This window comes from Amblyomma americanum, chromosome 5 (genome assembly GCF_052857255.1).
Source record: "Amblyomma americanum isolate KBUSLIRL-KWMA chromosome 5, ASM5285725v1, whole genome shotgun sequence".
Lineage (NCBI taxonomy): Eukaryota > Metazoa > Arthropoda > Arachnida > Ixodida > Ixodidae > Amblyomma > Amblyomma americanum.
In genome coordinates this window covers 50,722,894-50,744,277 of record NC_135501.1, presented here as the reverse complement: position 1 = coordinate 50,744,277, position 21,384 = coordinate 50,722,894, and the positions used below count along the sequence as shown (strand labels likewise).

At 47.7% G+C, this 21,384-nt stretch overlaps 1 protein-coding gene across 1 annotated transcript; it reads right to left on the bottom strand.

The window, feature by feature from the left end:
* Positions 1-741: 741 nt before the first annotated feature.
* Positions 742-20,532, bottom strand: LOC144134679 (endothelin-converting enzyme 1-like). Its single transcript, XM_077667534.1, has 4 exons — positions 19,540-20,532; positions 17,265-17,696; positions 4,851-5,036; positions 742-2,106 (listed from the first exon to the last, which is right to left on the bottom strand). Exons 1-4 carry the CDS (start codon positions 20,476-20,478, stop codon positions 1,918-1,920), a joined length of 1,746 nt encoding a protein of 581 aa, XP_077523660.1. The 5' UTR covers positions 20,479-20,532; the 3' UTR covers positions 742-1,917.
* Positions 20,533-21,384: the final 852 nt, after the last annotated feature.

Here is a 21,384-nt window from a genome sequence, read left to right as displayed (position 1 = left end):
CAGGAAAACGCGAAACCTGAAAGCGTTCGAACCTAGCACGAGACGAGAGCACAAATCGGACGCGCCACGCGATGGTGCTACGATTATTCACCCCTTTTCAACTCGCGCTGTAATCCCCTCCGCCAATACCGACCGCGGCTGAAAAGTTATAGCGTAATGCCCATCAAGCAAAAAAAGCAGCGCGGCGCCCGGTACAGTGCGTGCAAGGTCGCTCAGCAATACGTCTACTTGGATTGGCCCGATACTCCGCCACCCGACGGGTTGGGAATTTTTGTAGTTTTTTTAAATTGAATATCACGCTAACTTGTCAGTGTGTGCCTCGTACAACTACTATACATGCGCCATAAAGTCATTGATAGATGCGGAACATAGGCGCGATGTTTCACAAACTTTTCAGCCTAACACTTAGACTTTTGCGCCATCGGCAGAATGAGACCGTCGAAAAAAAAGTTCTACCACAGCATCGTTTCTTGCGATTGGCAGCGAATCTTGTGTTTATTGGACATGAAATAAGCTACTCCACGCATTGCTGAGATCGCCAAGACAACGTTGATGGAAGGCAGCTGCAGTTGTCCTTGTGGCAGCACCCAGAAGGTCTCTCCTTAGTAACCGCTTGAGGCTTGACGGACAGTTCCTTTCCATGGAGGGCCATTAACAACATTATGAATATATTCCATATTCATTTTATGAAAAAAACTCAAATCGTGCTTCTGGTCCACCACCGCATTGCGTCAATAGCTGCGGCGTCAGTGCTGTCTGGTAGTAAAGGCGGTCTCATAAATGGTGGCACAAACACTTAACTCTGATCTTCACAAGGTCAGAGCTACGCAAACCCGTGTTTCCTCTTTGACGGTAGAACTTTGAAAGACTGGACAACGTACGCTGTTGTTTTACCAAGTCCATTCTAAGCACTAAATTATGCAATGTTCCTGCGTGGGTACAGAAATTGTCTCCAAATAACTAGCAAAGCTGACAAGCAAAAGTGCAGTCTTCTAGCACTACCTCAAGTGGCTGTTATAGAACGAACTTTCAAAAATGCGTGCACGTAAGCGACTCTAACCGCCGTTTGGTGTAAGGCTGCAAAATCCAGCCTCTATTAAGCAAGTGGGAGAAGTGCAGAAAGAAAGGCGAGAAGGTGAAGAAACGGTGCTATCTCCTCATTTCTGAGCAGAGGGAGTCACTTCTTAATACTGCCCTTAGTTTAAAATAGCTCACAGCTCAGATGCCACTGCACGCTCACCGCTGAACAGTGCAAAACACCTATCCTACTGCACATTGTCGGGCTACAGCGGTTTGAAGCTGAACCTCTTGCAATTTCGTCTTTGAAATGTTTGCATTCCGTGCTGTAGTACCTCGTCCAGAAGGCGTGGCATTACTACAATGCTACACACCAGAAACTTCATGATGCTCCACTTCCGCTGACGCCGAACGTAGGGCCAGGCTTTTTATGCTGAGAGCTTCAACTGCATGCTGCTGAGTACATGTGCGTTTTCATGCTTCAATGTAATCTTATCACAAGTTATCTGAAAAAATCTCAATAAATTCCCCCATAACCAACTCATGCAAAACACATCAGTTTCGCGCGCAAAATTACGCACGTAGAAGCATCTGCGGCCATCTTAAACAAAGCACAGCATTTCAAAAACAATGGTACATTAACCCCACCACGTTATGAAAACAGCATTTTTAGTGAGGGGGAAGCCTGTGACCTCCGATTCACTCTAATGCCCTTGAAAAAATAACACTCAATATAGCTGCACCATTAAATCACGATGTTCGAGATCCCGATAAGTAATAAACTAAACTCACAAACAAAATTCACAACACCAACGCCACTACATCGCGAGTGAGACAGCATAAAGAACGAGACTAAGCAAGGGAGCAGATGGATCAGAGGTGTTGCAGGTATCTCGGTGGTTAGTCGAAAAAGGTGCATTTCGTTCTCGGGTTCATGTTGGATCCCAGGCGGCACTGGAAAGCTTCCGCGAATGGCGCAAAGTTGGCCACAGCCTTGTTGCAGTCGCCGCCGTACAGGTTGTCAGCAGCCTTCTTCGAGCAGCTCAACAGACATACAGTGATGAAGAAGACCTTCTCCTCGGTCAGCTCCTGCGACAGACACGGCCCACACCGCGTCAACATTTCCATGTGTTCGAAAGGCGTGGGAAGCTTGATGAAACACGGGCGCTTTTAATCGTAACAGGTTAAGTGCGTTAGCTGTCCAATATTTCTATGTGTTACTGCATTGTTCTGTTCCAGACAGCGAGAAATCAAATACGTGGACCGCGTTCACCTGCTTACTCTCCTCCCTGTGGTAAAAATGCAGAAATATTACGAAGATTGAATAAGTGGCACTCTAATAGTATTAACAGTGATGCTATTATGATAGCTCTAGAAGAGGATTACTCGCGGGAAGCAACACGCACCGTCAACATTTATCTACCTTAAGGTTAAACCCTATCCAGGGATGTACGAAAATCTGCGATGAGTTACAAAACTGAAACCTTGCAATAAAACTCGTTTTGTGGCTCCCGTTACATAAGCACAAATGACACAATTTTAGTGCTGATTGGATGTCTAGAACCCCTGTTTCTGCGTTCTGCCGCAGCAGACATCATGAGAAGAACAAAACACGTCGTCGTTCCAAAAGTTTTCTTCTAAAGATATCTACAAAAGCGTTGTCCTCTGTTCTCCTGGTGTCTCGTACTTCCGCTGGTGAAGTTATGTCTAAAAATGTGGCTTCTGCGGTAGAGTGGCGACAGGCCTTCGACGTCATATGACCGGTCTGCGAAAATACCCTGTGCCAAGAAAGTCTTTCTGCTCAGCTAGCTTTGGGCCTGCGTCCTCTGTACTCCAAACGTGCTACCGGGAGCGGGCAGAGAGGGTGATGGAACAAACGCGTGTTAATGACACCCTAGTCGACATCAAGAGCAAGAAATGTGCTTGCGCAGGGAATGTAATGCAAAGGCAAAATAAACTTCGGTCTTTAATGCTGATGGAGTGGATTCCAAGAGAAGGCAAGCGTAGCAGGGGGCGGCAGAAGATCAGGTGGGCGGATGAGATTGAGAAGTTTGTAGGGCGGAGCTAGCAAAGGACAGGATTAATTGGAGAGACATGGGAGAGGTCGTCAACTGAATGTTACACACAGCCAGCACGGCAATGCACCGCGAATACTCTGATGACGATGACCTCCGGCATTTTTTCTGTTTCGAAGTTAATTTCTCTAAGCATCTTTAGACAAGATGCACGGCATTCGAATCCAACAACGTGAAAGCCGGTTCGATAGACTTTCGTTTCTTCTTTAAATTTAGAGAGCAAAAACTGTCATACTTCTTCTAAACTGACTGAGTTTTCAAGATGCAGGAGAGAATATTGCTAGAAATAGGGTATTTCTGGTCCAACTGAGTGTATTTTCGGTTGAGGCATGAAACTCCAGCACGTTTTTGAAGCCAGATATCGCTTTCGCATACTAAAAGATACTTACGACACAACAAGCGGCGACTCTCATTCCAGTCCTCTGGAACGATCGGCCCCTTTACAAACATACATCCACTAAATAAGCCAGAACTTTTGCATCCCGTGCAAGACATACGTTTTGCCAATACCACCGCAACGGCGACCTCGAAGAAAAGCGTAGGCATCTCACTAAGTGTGTTAAACAGCAAAGAAGTGGCTCCCAATTTTAATCTTGAGCCTAAACGTTCAGTCAAGAAGAGACTAAGGCGTACATTAATGTAACATTTGATCAATGTCAGCTGCTCGCATTGCTTTCTGGTAGAAGTGAGCGTAATTCCCCTTAGTCTTGTCGTGGCTACACGACAGCAGCACTCCCTTTATATACAGATATCCGAGCCCCGAATACATTCAACTTCACCTCTTAATGACAGTAGACTCAATTATAATTCAAACGACGAGGTGTCTACCTTTCGTTGATCAGAGATCTACGCTTCACGCTGTCATTATCAAAATTTTGGAATCCTAGTCAGCGAGGACGTCCGCTCGACATTTCTTCTCTGAACGTGAAGTTTTTCGCTGAGCACGAAGCGATCATCCTATACACGCACAAACAGTTCCACAATATCCAGGAAATCATGCAGAAAGCCGAAGCGAAGGTGAATTTCTCAACACCAGAAAAATTCTGCGCTTTGCAGACGAGAAAGTACGAAAGGAAACCACAGTATGGAAAGAAGAATTCCCTTGTCTTGTTGTCTGCCGCAACCAAGTTGTGCATTGCATCCCCTAATTCTGTGGTCGTTTGTACGGTGTCCGAATGGGACAATGTATCATCGATAAGCTAAGAATAACCTGCCGAAAACATTTAGAGACCACTGTCTTCCGTTTAAATATGCTAAAAACTCGAATGGATCTCTTTGTTCGATCCTTCACAACCCTTAAAGAAGTACCAGGACCGAAGGGGAAGGTAAATTTTTGAAGCCCTTCTAATTAACATCAGGAGCTAGGTCTGCGTCAGCGTTCCGTTGATAGCGCTCCTCTGAATAGAGGTGGTGTGTCTTGAGCGTGAATGAATCGTTATTGCGTCGTCAATATCTTTGCCTGCATTTCATATTTATATGTCTTTTCTTGTTGGCCAGGCGTATATATGTACTCATTTGAAAGGCCAATCAACATTCGGTTGCTTGTCACCGCTTCGTTTGTGTTGCGCGCTCTTTCGCGCTTACTTGTTTCCATGCAGAAACAGGCCCAAATTAACACTTTACTTCTTGTGGGGAAACTCAGTTCTACATTTCTCACATTGCCAGCGCATTTTTCGATGCAGAAACCAGCTGCTCGACTACAGTCCCTGCACTTAAAGGCCCACGCCCCTTTGAACCAGACGTCTCGATTTTACCTACTTCGGACAGCCGGACATCGTTATCTTTGAGGCTCCGCTTCAAGGCGGCGAAGGCCACCTCTATCGCAGGCACCTCTGGGAACAGGCTGGCGTTGCCCCCAGGGAGACAGCCCAATACACGGTCTTGAAATGTGGGTTTCACGGCATCGCTCAGCCACGAGGACACAATGTTGCCGAGTGGGTCGACCTGTGCGGGAAAGAAGGGTCGGATTTCATGTTCTTTCTTCCTTAACGCTTCTGATAGCAAACAACTGAAAGAGTTTGTGTACATTTGTGCCTATAAAGTATGAACACTGTTGACCAATTTGGTACTTAGAAAGAAGATTGCCAAAGTCATCGAAAATCTGCATAAGAAATATTGTAGCAGAGTAATTTTCTAACAATCTGAACCGTGTGTGAAATAATCATGACGCTAATAACAGGGTTAGTGGTGTCGAGGAACACTGCGCTCAGGTCGGAACGAAACTTTATGCAGGGAAACACATGAAAGCAAAGCAAAGTAAGTACAGTGGCCATGTAATGAGTACCAGAATATTTATTGGACAGCGCAGACTTTGCGCTGTACACAAAAGCCGTCTTGTAAACACCATGCATCATTACTTTTATCATGTAAGAATTAAGCTAGGAAGAATGCTAACAGCAACAAAGGAAACCTAAAGCGTACGATTAGAAACAAGTGGGTGCTACTGCTACTCATGTGCACGTTTTATTTTTATCCATCCTTCCTATGGCAAACGGAAACTGCGCGATCATAGGCACAGTAAACACGGGAAAAGCAGGCACGGCAAAGTGAAAATAATATACTGTCGCGAATATTTGCAGTGTTCGGTCATTCTTCAAAGCTGCCGGCACGCTGCTTTATCGCTTTGTTCGCGATGCAAGACGCAACCAGATTTACCTCGACTGACAGTATCCAGGTGCAGCGTATTTTATGTTGTTCTAGAATGTTCTGGTTAACTTCGCGCAATTTGTCTCGAAAGTTCCCTATCAGCTTTAAACTGAGTGTGGCCGAGAGCGGCGGGCATTCTGTTCGACGACCTCCAAGCACGCTTTTCGCTACGCCGCCTCAGAGTGATTCAGTGCATTGTGGGCGCAAGTCGGCCCAAATAAAGAGTTTGGTTTAGACGCCATCTTCGCTGACTTTCCGCTCTCCGGATTGCAGTCACCATCACGTGAAAATACATTATTTGTTTTCTTTCATTAATTCATTTTGTTCGAAATTTCGATATAGTACTGCGACCCTTTCGTTGGGACTTCGTTTTTTTGCCCGGAACACTAAATTTCGGGGAACTCTTATGATAAAGCTCGCAGGATGTTTACCACTGCGTCACGCAAGATTCAGCGAGGTTGGTGTGTTTTCATTTCACCATTTATGAGGTACAGAATCAATGAACGGCTTCTGTATAGATATGCAGCACTCTTTTTAGTTTTCTGCAGATACTCGTTTTTCGACTAGAGCTCCACTTCAGTCAGGCGCCCTAGGCGTCCCACGCTTCCATCGCTTACCTTCTGCTCGCCCGCCACGTGTCGCAGTGGACTCCGCACTCTGCTGCATTCCTCCGCTCTCGCCACGCTCTCCGCCCTCCTTCCACAGCACCCTTCTTAAGAAATGGTTCCTATGGTAGCCGCCCCCCGTTTGTGCATTCCACTGTGCCGCCATAGCCTCCTACTGCTCCTAAGGTTCTCGCCACAGCTTCCTCCAACCTCTCATACAAAATGTTTTTCTCTCTCCTCGTCTTCGTCTTCGTTCCACGGCAACCACCCTCCGGATAATTCCAGTTAGAGCCTCGCACGGGCCGTGTTATGAACACAGGCTCGGCCCGGAAACAGTAGCCTTCACTGTTACACACCCGAGACCAGCCCGGTTCCTCTAATACATGCCAGTGTCCGGCCCGAGCCGGAGGAAACTGTGACCCACCTGAGCCAGCCCGATCTATAAGGTGTGCTGCATGGTCCGGATCAGGCCCGAACCAACGCAATGCCTAGCGCATCAGAACCGCAAATATCCTTGTTATCCATTTCAATGAAAACAACTGCTTCTTTTTGAGAATATAGGTGTAGAATTCTGAAATTTTTTTTTGCCTGATTCAGCTACTTTGTTTAGTTTTTTTGTCCAGAAGAAAGCACAGAGCTCTAAACAATGCAGATACCAATTTTCTAAAAAATTTTCTTAAAGCGCGTTTCATGCCACATATTTTCGGGTTGAATTTTTGCAACGCATGTCAAACAGGTTGTAACTACACACATGGTTCATCATCGACGTGCATGAGGTCATGAGCGACCACAAGCCAATGAAGCGACCGCTAGTGTCTGTTCAAACAGCAGAAGCTTGCTTCTCCCACCGTTCCTTGTCTGACCATCCAACAACAACAAACCACAGTAACATCAATAGGCCTCGAATTTATTGCGCCATAGAGATGTTAACTATTGCTTCGCTGAAACTGACAGAGTTTCTCCTATCATTGACAGCTAGTGTAGATAGCGCCTCTACCAAAATAAAGCACAAAGAATCAAGGATAAAGGCAGTACTTGACAGACAGAAGAGAAACCACACAACAAGGACGCTATGAAAACATTTACTGGCTTCCCCCTGAAAGGCCATCTTCCTTTATAGACCAACACCAATCTGTGAAGGAACGAAAATGCGGTGGCGCTGCTGTTGCCGGCTGGGATGATTGTGGGTGAAAACGAAGATTAGCGCCAAGAAGAACACATGTGAGCAAAAGTTTTGAAGGCAATTTCGAGATTTCACATTAACATACGATGTTGTGCCTTCGTGATGAGCAATCAACTTTAACCTTGTATATATTGTAAATGTATTAATCGTCATTTCAAAGGCGCTGTATTTTCAAAACACTGCTATACGTGCGCTGGGGGGTACAACCTTCGGCTGCGGGTACAAGGCAAGAGTGCGATCCATAAAACATACGTAAGGAAAGCTTTAGAAAATATTCTTCTTAGCTCGGACAGTGACCATGAAGACGGCCATTCGTGAGCAAAGATCGACAAAGTATGCTCCTCCTTTTAAAAGTATAATTCCGCGATGAATGCGCGTTGTGAAGCTGGACATACCCCCCAAAATGCGCTCTTATCCGCTGGGTGGTAGCCCAGAATCGCGCAAGCTTCTCGCGTAGTCAGAGATGCTGCCGCGTGCGCTACACTTTCTTACCTAATACTTCCGTTCAAATTACCCTTTTTGACAGCGTTACATGTAAAAGCAGTTTTCAAATGCAGTGGCAAATACAGGAAGGAGAACCGGACATAGCAGCCGACGGCCTGCGCAGACGATACTCTGGCCGCCTTCGAATACGGCGTCGGCAACCACTATATAAGTGTGTAATCCCTCTACGTGTGCTACAGTGCGCGGCTTATTTATCGTGCTGTGTTAGGACTGGTTTCAATTCAAAGCTAACTAGGGTTCCGAAAGCATTCGGACTACAGGAGAAGCTTGCACGGTTTGACGAAGCCACCAGCGGGTAAGAGATACTTTTGGGGGTGCGTCCGGCTTCACATCATCATCAGCATCATCATCATTATCTGCCTTACTAAGCCCACAGTAGGAAAAAGGCCTCTCCCATGTCTCTCCAATTAACCCAGTCCTTTGCCAGCTGCATCCACCCTTTGCCTGCAAACTTCTTAATCTCATCCGCCCACCTAACCTTCTGCCGCCCACTGCTACGATTGCTTTCTCTTGGAATCCACTTCGTTACCCTTAAGGACCAGCAGTTATCTTTTCTTCGCATTACATGCCCTGCCCAAGCCCATTTCTTCCTCTTGATTTCGACTAGGATGTCATTAACCCGCGTTTCTTCCCTCACCGACTCTGCCCGCTTCCGGTCTCTTAACGTTACATCTATCACTTTTCTTTCCATGCCTCGCACCGTTGCCCTTAACTTAAGCTGAACTCTTTTCGTTAGCCTCCAGGTTTCTTCCCCGTAGGTGAGTACCGGTAAGATACAGCTGTTGTACACTTTTCTCTTAAGGGAAATTGGTAAACTGCCATTTATGATCTGAGAGAACCTGCCATATGAGCTCCACTCCATTCTTATCTTCTAGTTATTTCCCTCACATGATCCGGATCAGCGGTCACTACGTGCCCTAAGTAGACATATTCTGGCCCTTGCTGCCAATTGTGAACTGTTGTTCCCTTGCTAGAGTGTTCAACATTACATTGGTTTTCGGCATGATAATTTTTAGACCAGCCGTAAGCTCTGTATGTCTAACTCATTGATCATGATTTACAGTTCACCTCCTGAGTAACTCAGCAAGGAAATGTCATCAGCGAATTGCAGATTATTTAAGTATTCTTCATTAACTCTTATCCCAACTGTTCCCAATTCAGGCCTCGGAATACCTCCTGTAAAAAGGCGGTGAATAGCATGGGCGAGATCGTGTCCCTTGCCTGACGCCGTTCCTTTTTGGAATTTTATAGCTGATTTTATGGAGGACTATAGAATATGTGCAGTTGCTATATATATCTTCCAGTATTTTCACAAAAGGTTCTTCTACACCCTGATTACGCAATGCCAGTATGACTGCTGAGATTTCCACTGAGTCGAATGTTTTCTTGTAATCTATGAAGGCTATATATAGAGGTTGGTTATATTCTGTGCATTTTCTCTCACCTGATTGATAGCGTGAATATGATCTATTGTGCAATATCCTTTAACAAAGCCAGCCTGATCATTTGGTTAATTAAAGTCCAAGGTTGCCCTGGCTCTATAAGCGATTACCTTAGTATAGCAAATACCTTGTAGGCAACTGATAGTAAGCTAATCGGTCTGTAATTTTTCTAGTCCTTGGCGTCTCCCTTCGTATGAATTAAGATAATGTTTGCATTCTTCCAAGCTTCTGGTACGGTCGAGATCATTAGGCATTGCGTATACAGTGTTGGTAGCTCTTCTAGCACGATCTCCCTCCCATCCTTCAACTGATGTGCTGTTACCTGATCCTCCACAGCTGCTTTTCGCCTTTCCATTGCTCCTAGGGCTGTATTTACTTCCTCTTTTGTTACTGGCGGGATGACGCATTGCTGTGCGCTACTGTCTCTCTAATTAACGCTCTGATTACGTTGGCTACTGTACAGATTTGTGTAGAACTCTTCGGCTAGGTTAACTATCATCCATATTGCTAACGACATTGTCCTCCTTGTTTCTTAACGCATACATTTGGTTTTTATCTATGCCCAGTTTCCTCTTCGCCGCTTTTAGAGTACCTCCGTTCTTTAGAGCATGCTCGATTCTCTCCATATTGAACTTCCTTATGTCGGCTACATTGCACTTATTTATTAACTTCGATTGCTCTGTCAGTTCTATTCTCTAGGTAGGGTTAGACGCCCTCATGCTTTGGCATTTCTTAATCAGATTTTTCGTCACCTGAGATAGCTTTTCGGTATCCTGTCGATCTGTGCTACCGCCTACATCTACTGCGCACTCCGTAATGATGGCTGTCGGATTATCGTTCATTGTATGAACATTAAGATCGCCTTCCTCAGTTAAAGCCGAATACCTGTTTTGCAGCGATATCCTGAATTCCTGTACTTTCCCTCTTACCGCTAACTCGTTCATGGACTTCCTCTTCACTAGCTTCTTCCGTTCGCTCTTCAAGTCTAAGCTAATTCGAGACCTTACCATTCAGTGGTTGCTACAGCGCACCTTCTATGAACAAACCAATTAACCCTCGGCTCTCAGTCCCCAGTGGCTGCGGAGCAACTGACCACGGCGGCGGTCACACCTGTGACGCAACGGAAACTGCTAAGAATTTCTGGCTCCGGGCAGCCCGCCATTGGAATCTGAATCTGGTAAAGTTTAACGCTAGATCTTTATCTAGTGAGGCTAGCCTAGCAGTGCTGCTCTAGGAACTAGCGGGAAATTAAATGGGATATCATAGGGCTTAGAGAACTGAGGAGGACAGGTGAGGCTTATACAGTACTAAAGGACGGAAACATACTGTGCTATCGCGGATTAGAGGATAGACGAGAACTAGGTGTGGGTTTCCTCATTAATAAGGATATAGCTGGCAACGTAGAGGAGTTCTACAGTATTAACGAGAGGGTAGCAGCTATAGTAATTAGGCTGAATAGGAGGTACAAGCTGAAAGTGGTGCAGGCCTACGCACCCACATCCAGCCATGATGACCAGACAGTTGAAAGCTTCTATGAGGACGTAGAATCAGCAATGAATAGAGTAAAATCGCAGTACACTGTACTGATGGGCGACTTCAATGCGAAGGTGGGCAAGAAGCAGGCTGACGACCACGCGGTAGGTGACTATAGGATAGGTTCTAGAAATAGCAGGGGAGAGTCATTAGTCGAATTTGCAGATAGAAATAATTTACGGATCATGAATACCTTCTTCCTCAAACGAGAGAACACGAAGTGGACATGGAAGAGCCCCGATGGTGAGACTAAAAATCAAATCAACTTCATACTACGCGCTCAGCCTGGCATCGTTCAGGATGTGGACGTGTCGCTTCACAACACAGATTCATCGCAGTATTTTAAATAGAGCTTCGAAATGACTTAGTATACTTTGTCACACTTTTCTTCAAAGCAATTGCCAACCGTTAACGAATGACCGCTTCCATATGTACTCTGCGAGACAAGAAAAATATTTTGGAAATTATTGCTTATCTGTGTTTCTATGCATCGCGCTGCAGTTCGTCTCCGTACCAGCAATATTCTCGCGTTTCGTCCCTAGCGTGGCTACATACTTGTAATCCAGAGAACAGGCTACTGAAACATGAAGAAGCACAATAAAAAAAAACTCTACAAGAATGGTACAGCCCATATTTACTGGGAAAGCGTCCAACACCGATTCAATCGTTAAGCATTGCGCAACACCCCAGGACGGCTGTGAAAACTCCGAAAAAATTTCTGAGGAAGATGATGATGCTACTTAATGCAAAATTTGAGCACAGCTATGTAGGTGTAGGTGTTTTGATTTCACGATATACTGAGGTAAAAAAGTTGAGTTATAACTGTGTTTGTAAAGTTACAAAGCACTTCTTATTTTCCACACACACTATTTCTTCAAGTAAATATTCCTCCCCAATCTCTTACTGTTATGAAGTCAGAGAAATGGATGAGATATATTCAACCTGCTGCGCCAATGCGTGGCTCATAAGCAGACGTTTATACTAGGAAGACAGCGTTGTGATTGGCGTGGCGACGCGCACAATCTATCGCGTGCAGCACATTTCACATCACCATCCGCCGACGGGCCGGATCTCGGCGCGACTGCGAGGGGGCAACGTGTGGGTGCGCGTGCCGCCATGGACAAACCTCTCCTCCCCTAACCATCTACCTCCGCACATACAGTGGGGATCGACGACGGTGCACACGGCACGCACCACTCTGGCGCCATCTATGAGCGAGCGGCGGTCATTCGCTCGGGATAACCACGGCCGGTCTTGACGCGCGCTTTCGGCCTCTCCTTACGGCCTGAGGAGGCGCCAAGGGGACAATGCATTTTTTTGTGCGCTGCTCCACCGCTGATCTCCGCGAGAGGGCACAGCGAGCCAATCATTGTTTTGGGGTCGCCGGAGCCGGTTTTCAGCAACAAGTCGCGGCGCACACGGGCCCATTTTTGCACATGCTGGTTTTGTCCCTGTGCTTAAACGCGTCAACGAAGGGCTTGCCACATCAAGTCATGAATACGCCTGCCTCATGCTTTGCTCGCCATGCTGACAAGATCACCTTCCCCAGTAAGTTTCTGCGTCGGACTTGTCATGGATACTCGTCTCAAAAACTAACTTGGCGGTAGCACAAACAGTGGAGGTAACCCAATTTCTACTGAGAAGAGGCGTCAACCACGTTCTAACCAGAATGTTCAACAGTGATCCTATCGAGGAACTGTTCGGATAATTGCGCTTTATGTGCGGAGGTAACGACGCGCTGGACGCAAGAACCTTTACAGCAGCTCTGGATCGCATTGTAAATAAAAAAGCATTGCCATTGAAAGAAGCCACTAACAAAGGTGAAGACGCTGAGGAAGCGGCCGCCTCTGTTCCCCAAGATGTAGTTAGAGAGCTGAAAGCTCTGCAAGCACCTCTTCCAGCTCCGCCTACGTCTGCTGCTTATTCAGGCTTGGTGTACGTAGGTGGCTATATTGCCAAACTTGGGTGTGACGTTGGGTGATATTGGGTGTGACGTTTGCGTCATACTTGCGACAACGAACAAGACTAGCGGCCCCCTTTATAAACTTTTGCGTGTCCAAGAGAATGGTGAACTTCACTATCCAAGCCCAGAATTTATAGCTCTCTTGAAAATTATTTAGATGTTTTTTTGAAAAAGCGTTCAAGGATCTTCCACGATCAAATATTCTTGAAACCTTGCAACTAATCGTTGAGCCACATCTTGAAGATTCTCCCCTCCTTTGCTGCGAGGACGGTGATGACAGGAGCCACGCCAATCGCTTAGCAGATCTGATCTCTGAAAAGTTTCTCCAAATTCTTCTCGCCAATTACACGAAGAAATTGACAGACCAAAATAAAAAGCCATCTGGGTTTATCCACAAACCAACGCGAAAGCATTTCAGGCTCTAAACGACATCACTCGGAACTGCCATTCGCACGACAATGTTGTATAATTCATTACAAGCAGTTCTTGTTATTGCTGTGAGTTCTTTTAAGTATGTCAAACGTCAGAGTTTCAAAGATAAATTGATCTGTCTGATCTATTATATTTCTTGCAGTGCGAACAGATGGAGCAAATGCGTTTGAACGCATTGGAGCGGCAAATGCTATTATTGTCAGTTATGCATTTTAAAGTACAGACAGAGGCTGTGCCGCCCTTTGAGATGAAAATAAATGTTTGCTAACCCTGGTTGTTACTGAAATACCTTGCTTCATATTTACTCGAGTCAGTCCCAAATGATCCAGCCGTGCTATGCGCCATCATTTCATGGCAGCTTCAATGTTTTGAGATCCGTCTACTACTTCAATGCTTTGCACGCCTATAGCGATGGCTGCATAAGACACGGTTTCCAAATTCTTGTTCAACGCTGGGAGCACCCGTTCAGTAACATGTGCAACGTGTCAGAATCAGCGCGCGCCAAGGCTACCTCCAGCGATCATTTAAGCGGCTCCCCTCGAACGGAGAGGACGGGTTGGCTCGCAGCGCTCCTGGTGAGATGCGGCGGTATACGTCGCAACAGCCCTTCATGCACGGGCCGTAAGAAATAGCGCGCGCTCTCCTCGAGACCGGCCGTGGCACAACCGGTCTCGAGAGGAGCGCGCTCGCTCTCCTCTCCCCTCGCTACCCTCACGCTCGGTTACGCGGACGACAACGGCAACGCGGCTGAACCCACGAACGGGCTAATAAGAGCGGCGCTCTAGAACGACTGGACGTCTATTAGACGCTTTTGGATCATCATGGATGTAAACAAGGTGACACACCAATCGCGAAGTCCGGCTCCCGCCCACACGGGAAGCAGAGCATTGCGGTACGCTAGGAGCTGAAACGGGATTAACCCTCCCCGACAGTGTTGGGTATCGAGCTGTTCTTTTAAGTGCGCCGCTCGCAACGTCAGGCCTGATGTAGCCTTCATCACCGACGGGTGCTGCACGCGCATCTGGTTGTGGCCTGAGATGCGAGCGCACCGTCAGGAGCAAGGCCTGCCTCTAGCATCGAAGCCAGAGTGGGTGGGGGTACCACGGCTGCGAAAGCGGCAACGTAGTACAGTTTGAGCCCGTCAGCAGGCACGACCTCTTCACGACCATTTCTGTTTAGAGTGAAGGTCGTGCTCTTAGAAAACAGCACGAGGAACGGTCGTCAGGTGGCCAGATGTGGTCCCGTAGGCCGAAGGCATGGCTGCTAGAGTCCAGGTCCTTACTAACAAATACAGACCGTGTCTTGCAGTCAGCAGGGACGGCTTGACTAAGGTTTTGAAACATGCTGCGGAAGTCCCGGGTGTGGCGGGACTACCGTGAATGAACGGCGAGGACAAAGGGCAAGAATAGATTTGCATGGAGGCGCAAGAAAGCGCCGCCGACTAATTCTGCTATAGAGCATCAAAAGTCAGCCTTGAGTTCCTAGCGGATGTCCAGAAGGACGTAGGCAAGCTTGTCAGACCAGTGTCCTCATGGCTGACACGTCGTGAGGGCCACGTACACCTGTCCATGGAGTTCCACCCCCATGCCGTCGGCCAAAGGAAGATAGGCGGTCGTTTGAATGTATAGGATGCCCAGCATGATAGCAAGAGCTGTGAACACGGCGCACTGAAACTGGAGGCCTCGATTGGTGGCGACAACAGAATGAAGCGTAGTCGAGACACCCAGCCGATCATGAAGGCTGCAGCAACTCTCGTTGCCGTGTTTTAAGTAATCGCCAATGCCTTGGGCCAACTTGTGAACCGACCTACGCACGGGAGCAGGCAACAGGCCCACGGGCTCATGGTAGGGGACCTACAAAATTTGAGGACTTTGGAGAATTGCGCATCCGCCGGCCGGAAAAGAGATTCACGCGTGACGGTATGCTGTGGAACTTTGGCGCTCTGACACTGAAGACATGTTCGGGATGAGCGACGGACATCAGCCCTTCTGCTTGGCCATACGAAGGGAAGATTGACTAGTTTCTGCCTCGTGCGATAACAGTGGGGGCACCCATGTGGTGCAGCTCATCCAAAATTGCGCGACAAAAAACCAAAGGCACGAAGCGGCTCAGAATACCAGGTGGTCTCTCGCGCTTTATCAACGTAGTGGAAAACGGAAGCAGAGAATCGGCGAAATTAAGGAACGCAGAAGCAAGGCGATGTAGCTCTCAGTCATTATTCTGAGAGCTTTATGGCTTCTCTGTGTCCACTGGCGCTTTGGACGCAAGCAGACCAACGCTAGAGGATGCTTCAGCCGCACTTTTCGACCCACTAACTTGGCCGAGACTAGGTGTAAACTCTGATATAAAGCACAGTTGGTAGACATCATGTGCGGTGAAGGTGGTGTGACACCCATGGAAGGCTAGCGTCTTTGGTCTTTGACGATGTGAAAGTTCCGGCTCCCCAGAAAGCGGCGGATAATGATTTGCATCGTTACAAGTTGTTCGCAGAATGCGCTGTACTTAGCTTCAGGGAATTTGAGCTTTTATGAGAAGAAACCCACAGGCTGCCAGCAAAAGGCGCGCTGCTCTAGACGGGGCCCACTGCAACACTCGATCCATCGGCGATCACACGAAGCACTGGATCAAGAACCGGATGCATGAGCATGGTGGGGACAGCAAGTGGCTTCTTGGCAGCAGCGAAAGCAGATGGGGGCGTAGCCAGAAAGTCAGAGACCTAAGGAACGGGGTGCACTACAGAAGAAATCGGAGATCGAAGTTGACAAGTTCCAAGAATTCCCGGAGCTTGAGGATGGGGTGGGTGGCAAATTCTGACTCGCCTCGGCTTTCCTATCAAGAGGCTTGATGCCTTCTTTAGCGACAAGCTGTCCCAGTCGATTTTAATGACAGAGAAGACAGACATGTTCGGGTTTATCTCCTGGGCTCTAAAGAACAAACCGGTGGGAGCACGCAGGTAAGCTTAATGCTCAGGTCCAGAGGAGCATGCGACGAGTTGGTCACCGTAGTTGACGAGCACAAAGTTGACACCTCGAGTTGCCTCGCTGATAATTCGCTGAAATGCCTTCGTAGCGTTCCGATATCCCCTAAAGGCATAGTCCCGTATTAAAAGAGGCGAAGGCGGTGGCAATGACAGTCTTCGGAATGCCAGCGGGCTCCACAGAAACCAGATCGTACACTTTCACTAAGTCAGACTTAGAGAACCTCGTGCAGCAACCCAGATGTGACGTGATGACCCGTATCTGAGAAAGTGGATAGCGGTCAAGTAGGGCTTCAGCACTGAGGGCGCTACAATCGCCACTTCGTGATATCTTCTAACTCTGAGAGCCTTCAGGAGGCATGGAAGACACGAAGCGGAGGAAAATTGTTGCCTACAAGGTGATGCGAGGAAGGGCGCCTCGAGCTGCAGGAGCCAGGCGCTAGGCCTGCTCAGCCAAACCGGCGGCAGGTTGACGCGCTCAAACGCTGCCAACGAAGTTCCGCTAGGCCGAGCGTCCTGCGAGTCGCCAGTGGCAGGAAGGCCAGAAGAGCTGGCGCATTCACGGCAGAAAGGAGTAGGGTTGCGCGTTCGAAGCCAGGCCGCCGAACTTGTCGGAGCTATAGCGGTAACAACCAGCCCCGGAAGTTTTGGTTATCGAGCTCCCCTTATAATCACGCCGCTCGCGCTGTCAGAGCTGGTGTCGGCTTCAATATAGACAGGCGCCCCGCGCCAATCAACTTCTGTCCGCGATGCCACGCTGCTGTGGGCGCCACTGTATAACTTATTTCATGAATTGAAATAAGCGTACGCAGTCGCAGAGGACGCAAGCAGACCGAAAACGAAAATGAAACACTAAAATACCTTCCATGCATTGAACTCCCGCTTACCTTCACACCTTCGGAATCCACAGCGCCGACTAGCTCCTTGGCGTAGATGTAGCCTAAGCCGCCGTGCAACATGGCCTTTGTACCGTCTTTGTAATAAAACGGCGGGGCCATAGCTCCCAGCGACAGGGACAGCTGGTTCAAGACGTGAACGTACTGGGAGTACGGCAGCTCGATGCTGTCGCCTATTCGCAGCTCTTGCAAGCCAGCGTCGGAGCCGATGAGGCCGCGCAGGCTCCGCCGAGTCTGGATCCAGAAATCCGCAAACGAGGAGGCGTTGTCAGGGAAATTGGTATACGCCTCCTCGAGACCCTCGGCCGTGAGGAACTTCTTGTCTGGCCATACAACACTACGCATACCTCGTAGCTTCTCGGCCGCGACCTCTTGAGTTTCATTGTCAAACCAGTCTGCGGAAGATGTCTTCTGAACGGCCATCTAAGGAAAGACCGGGCAGACGTAGATGCTCTTACTGGGTATACGGCGCGACAAAAAAAAAATCCAGCGTGTCGGCCAAACAACGTACGCGCTGGCGCTCCAACAAAACTGCTTGTACGGAACTACCTGGAATCTGAAGACATAAAAATGACTCTCTCACGACTCCCTCCCTCATCATTATTCGACCCAAGGTAGAATACGCGTGCGTCGTCTGCGACCCATTTACTAACACTAATATTCAAGCACTGAAATAATTCAGCGCAAGGTCATTCAATTCATCTTTTCAAAATGCCGTTCAGCCGACTCACCAGTTGATAACATGGCACACCTCATTCTAACATTACAAGTAGACAAAAATTATCGCATTAAGATTTATTTCTTTTCCTTCTAGAACATAACAAGTTGTCAATGTGCCGCGATTACTACGTTAGGCCATTTCCGGCTCAACAGCCAACATGGCATCGCCACTCTGATTCAATAACTCCATACACCACCAGAACTCACCTATTTAAATACTCCTCCTGCCCTCGCACCGTAACTGAGTGGATTGATTTACCTTTGACAGCACTACGTGACATAGACGCCATTGAAAAAATATAAAATTGACGCCATTAAACTTATCGCCATTGTGTTTCAAATTTATTCGTTTTTGTGTGTTTTTGTGTTGCATTGTATTGCCGCTCCTGCTAGGGCCCAGAGGGGCCAGCAGTATTATGTAAATGAATAACACCAAGACTTTCGTGGTTCCCCCTACGTACAAGCACAGGCACCTTTGTCACAGTCTCAAGATGGCAGCCCTTCAAAGCACACGAATGAACTGACGACAAATTCGCTCTGGAACGGGATGGAGACGGCTGCTATCATCCTCGGTAGTTTTTCTGTTTTTCATATGTATTTCTACACCCAGTCTGCCAAAATACAAATATACTTCGTAACTGCAAAAATTTTAAATACGGAAATTTTGTATGGTAAATTACACCCAGAATTTTAAGCTCCTAACCCTCCAACCCTTCTTTATTAACCTCTGCCGCTGATACATTCACAGTACCTTCGTCTCTAAACCCTATAGCGTCGGGAATAGTGACTAGATGCACCCGTACCTGTAAGGATAGAGCCGTATTATACCAATATATGCCAGAGTTTTGTTGAGGTAAACCGCTCACAACACGTATGTCATGTTTTCGGCTGAATTTATTTTTATAGCTTGGTATTCTAGGACACACCGATCTCGCTTAAAATAGTAGCGCACTGCGGCTTGCATTACCACAGAACCTTTGCATCACATTGACGAGAGCGCTGCCTCCCGGAGAGGCCCGCTTCAACAATGTGCTTATTGGCCACTAAGATAACACAATATTTTACCTGCGACAACGGCGCGAACTCTCACACCATTCACCTGAAGAAAGTTCCTTCTGATACTGTCGCTATTATTGTGCTTTTGTTAACCATGTTATAGTAGACTGTGTTTTTGCTTGTTCTTGTATTCAAGCACCTCTGCCCTTTCCACAATGCATCAAATCTGAGAAATGCTGCATTACAATTTACTTCAATGCCCGATACACTGTTGTACTGAAACTGTGGTTACAACTATAGATTTAAAATTAATGCGCGCCTGGCATGTATTTGTGACGTTTAACTCGCCAGAGAAGATGCTCGATTATACGTAATCCAGTTTCATGGGTGCGACCTCAATCCACCACTAAAGCTGTCCAGCGGAAATGTATCGTTTGAACAATGACATGTGCAGGTATCAAACGTGGTTCACTCCTGACTCCAGACAGGGCAATAGCCCGACAGTTTCGGAGCACAACACACCCTAGACGCAGTACGCATTCGCGCCTACCTCTAGGATACTGGCGAGGTGGGTGTCTACGCTGCGGCGTTCTTCCTCCGAAAACTGCATCACCGCGACCATAGCGGAGACCAGAAGCTTGTAGCTGGCCTCAACCTGCCCGGCGCAGAACAGGGGGCGTACCGCTTCGGCTCGGCGCTTGCTACCGTATAGGATAAGCAGGACAGTGGCAGGGCTGGCCACGGCTGCGTACGCTTCCAGGAAGAGCCAGGCCAGGTGACGGCGCACGACGCTGTCATCAATTTCTCCGAAAATGTTCAGGATTGCGTGGAGCAGCGCAACGTCACTCATAAGTATCAAGTCTTCCATTGTGAAGGGCGGTTGGATTCCCAGCTTGGTGTCTATGGCGCGCTTTATATAGGTGGAGTTGGTGAGATCCGTGAGGTCGTCCAGTTCCCTCAGTGGCAAAACGGCGGGGACTCGTGCCTTGCCCGTGCTCGACGAAATCATTACGTCGAATACATGCTTTAGCCTGTTGTAACTCTCTGTGATTCTGTCAGGCGGCGGCGATGTATCTGTGCCGCTAGCGAAAAGCCTGAACATGGCACGGTAGACCTTGTCGAAGAACTGCCTCGGTATTTGTCTGAAAATGCTCCTCCACTCAAGCATAAGGTTGTTTGGAGCAATGAAAAGACGCCGCTTCTGCTGGTCATCCGCGGCGCGTGGAAGCAGATCCAGCGTGAACCAAAGGTTGACGTTCCAATTAAACGCTAGGTCAAAGAGCACTTCCACCGGGCCTGGACTGTTACCTACGGGATCCTCCGGCCAGACGAGGCCATGCGCACTCATGAAGTTTTTGATGACGTCGACTTGCAAGCCCGTCTGCGTCATGCAGCTGTTGAACATGGCAGCCGCTTTTCTCCCCACGGGAAGCCGGGCGACTCCCTTGAGCAGCGTGTCGGGCACCTTGGACTTCCACGCCATCACCATATCCGTGAGCGCGGAGCGGGACAGTTCGACGAACTCCTTGCGGGGTGCCCAGCGGCCGCAGACATGAGCAGCGAAGTCTTGGCATGGATCCAAGCTCTTGTCCAGCTGGCTTTCGATGAGACCCCTGTCAAAGAACACGCGACACACGCATCATATCCTTCCGCCGTTCGTTATGTTGAACGTACAGGGTGCTCTACTGTATCGTTTAATTTCCGCCTCCAACCATGGACGTCAGCTCTGTATAGTGTCCATTCCGCGTGTCATTTATCTAAGGTTCGCACGCTTAAGAAGCCTCAACGATAGTGTAATTTCATTTTTATGTCAAACGTTTATCTAGCTAAAGAAACGTTTTGCAGCGGGACTGCAACATTTTCCCATAGAAAAACAAATACTTGAGGACGCGTTACTTGCATGCGGATGTGGGCTATAATGGCAGAAAATATTTCAGCCCCTTGGTGCGCAGTGGTGTTAAGTTCCCGCAAAGAAAGCAAGTCAACTTGTAGAGATTTAGCTTCTTTTTACCTCATTATGTTCCGTGCGAGCAGTGGCATGATTCTTACAGTTACGTGAAGCACACAAACGAAGATCTAAAACTTTTGTTTGTGAGCGCTTCTCTTCAACATGAAACCTGCAACCTAATAAATCAATTATTTTAGTGATGTTAACCGGAAGATAGAAATAAAGAACCATTCTTCTAAGCACTCTAGTGCATGGAAATCAATTGCTTTCAGAGAACAGCACAGCGCCCGCAAAGAAGACTCTTCATAGAATGGGCTGAGGCCTCCAGCGTGCATTACTTGTTTCGTTGATAAAGTCTAACCTTTGTCTCTACGCTGTTCCAGATATGCGCACATACGTGGGTGGTCTCAAAAACAAGGTCTCCCATTATTTTAGAAATAACAAGAA

Excerpts from the sequence above, each read along its gene's own strand:
- LOC144134679 (XM_077667534.1), bottom strand. The coding sequence starts at position 20,478 with ATGGTGATGGCGTGGAAGTCCAAGGTGCCCGACACGCTGCTCAAGGGA. Across the intron at positions 17,697-19,539 it reads ACCTCGCCAGTATCCTAGAG|ATGGCCGTTCAGAAGACATC; the intron begins GTAGGCGCGAAT and ends GTCTTTCCTTAG. Across the intron at positions 2,107-4,850 it reads ACGATGTCCGGCTGTCCGAA|GAGCTGACCGAGGAGAAGGT; the intron begins GTAGGTAAAATC and ends TGTCTGTCGCAG.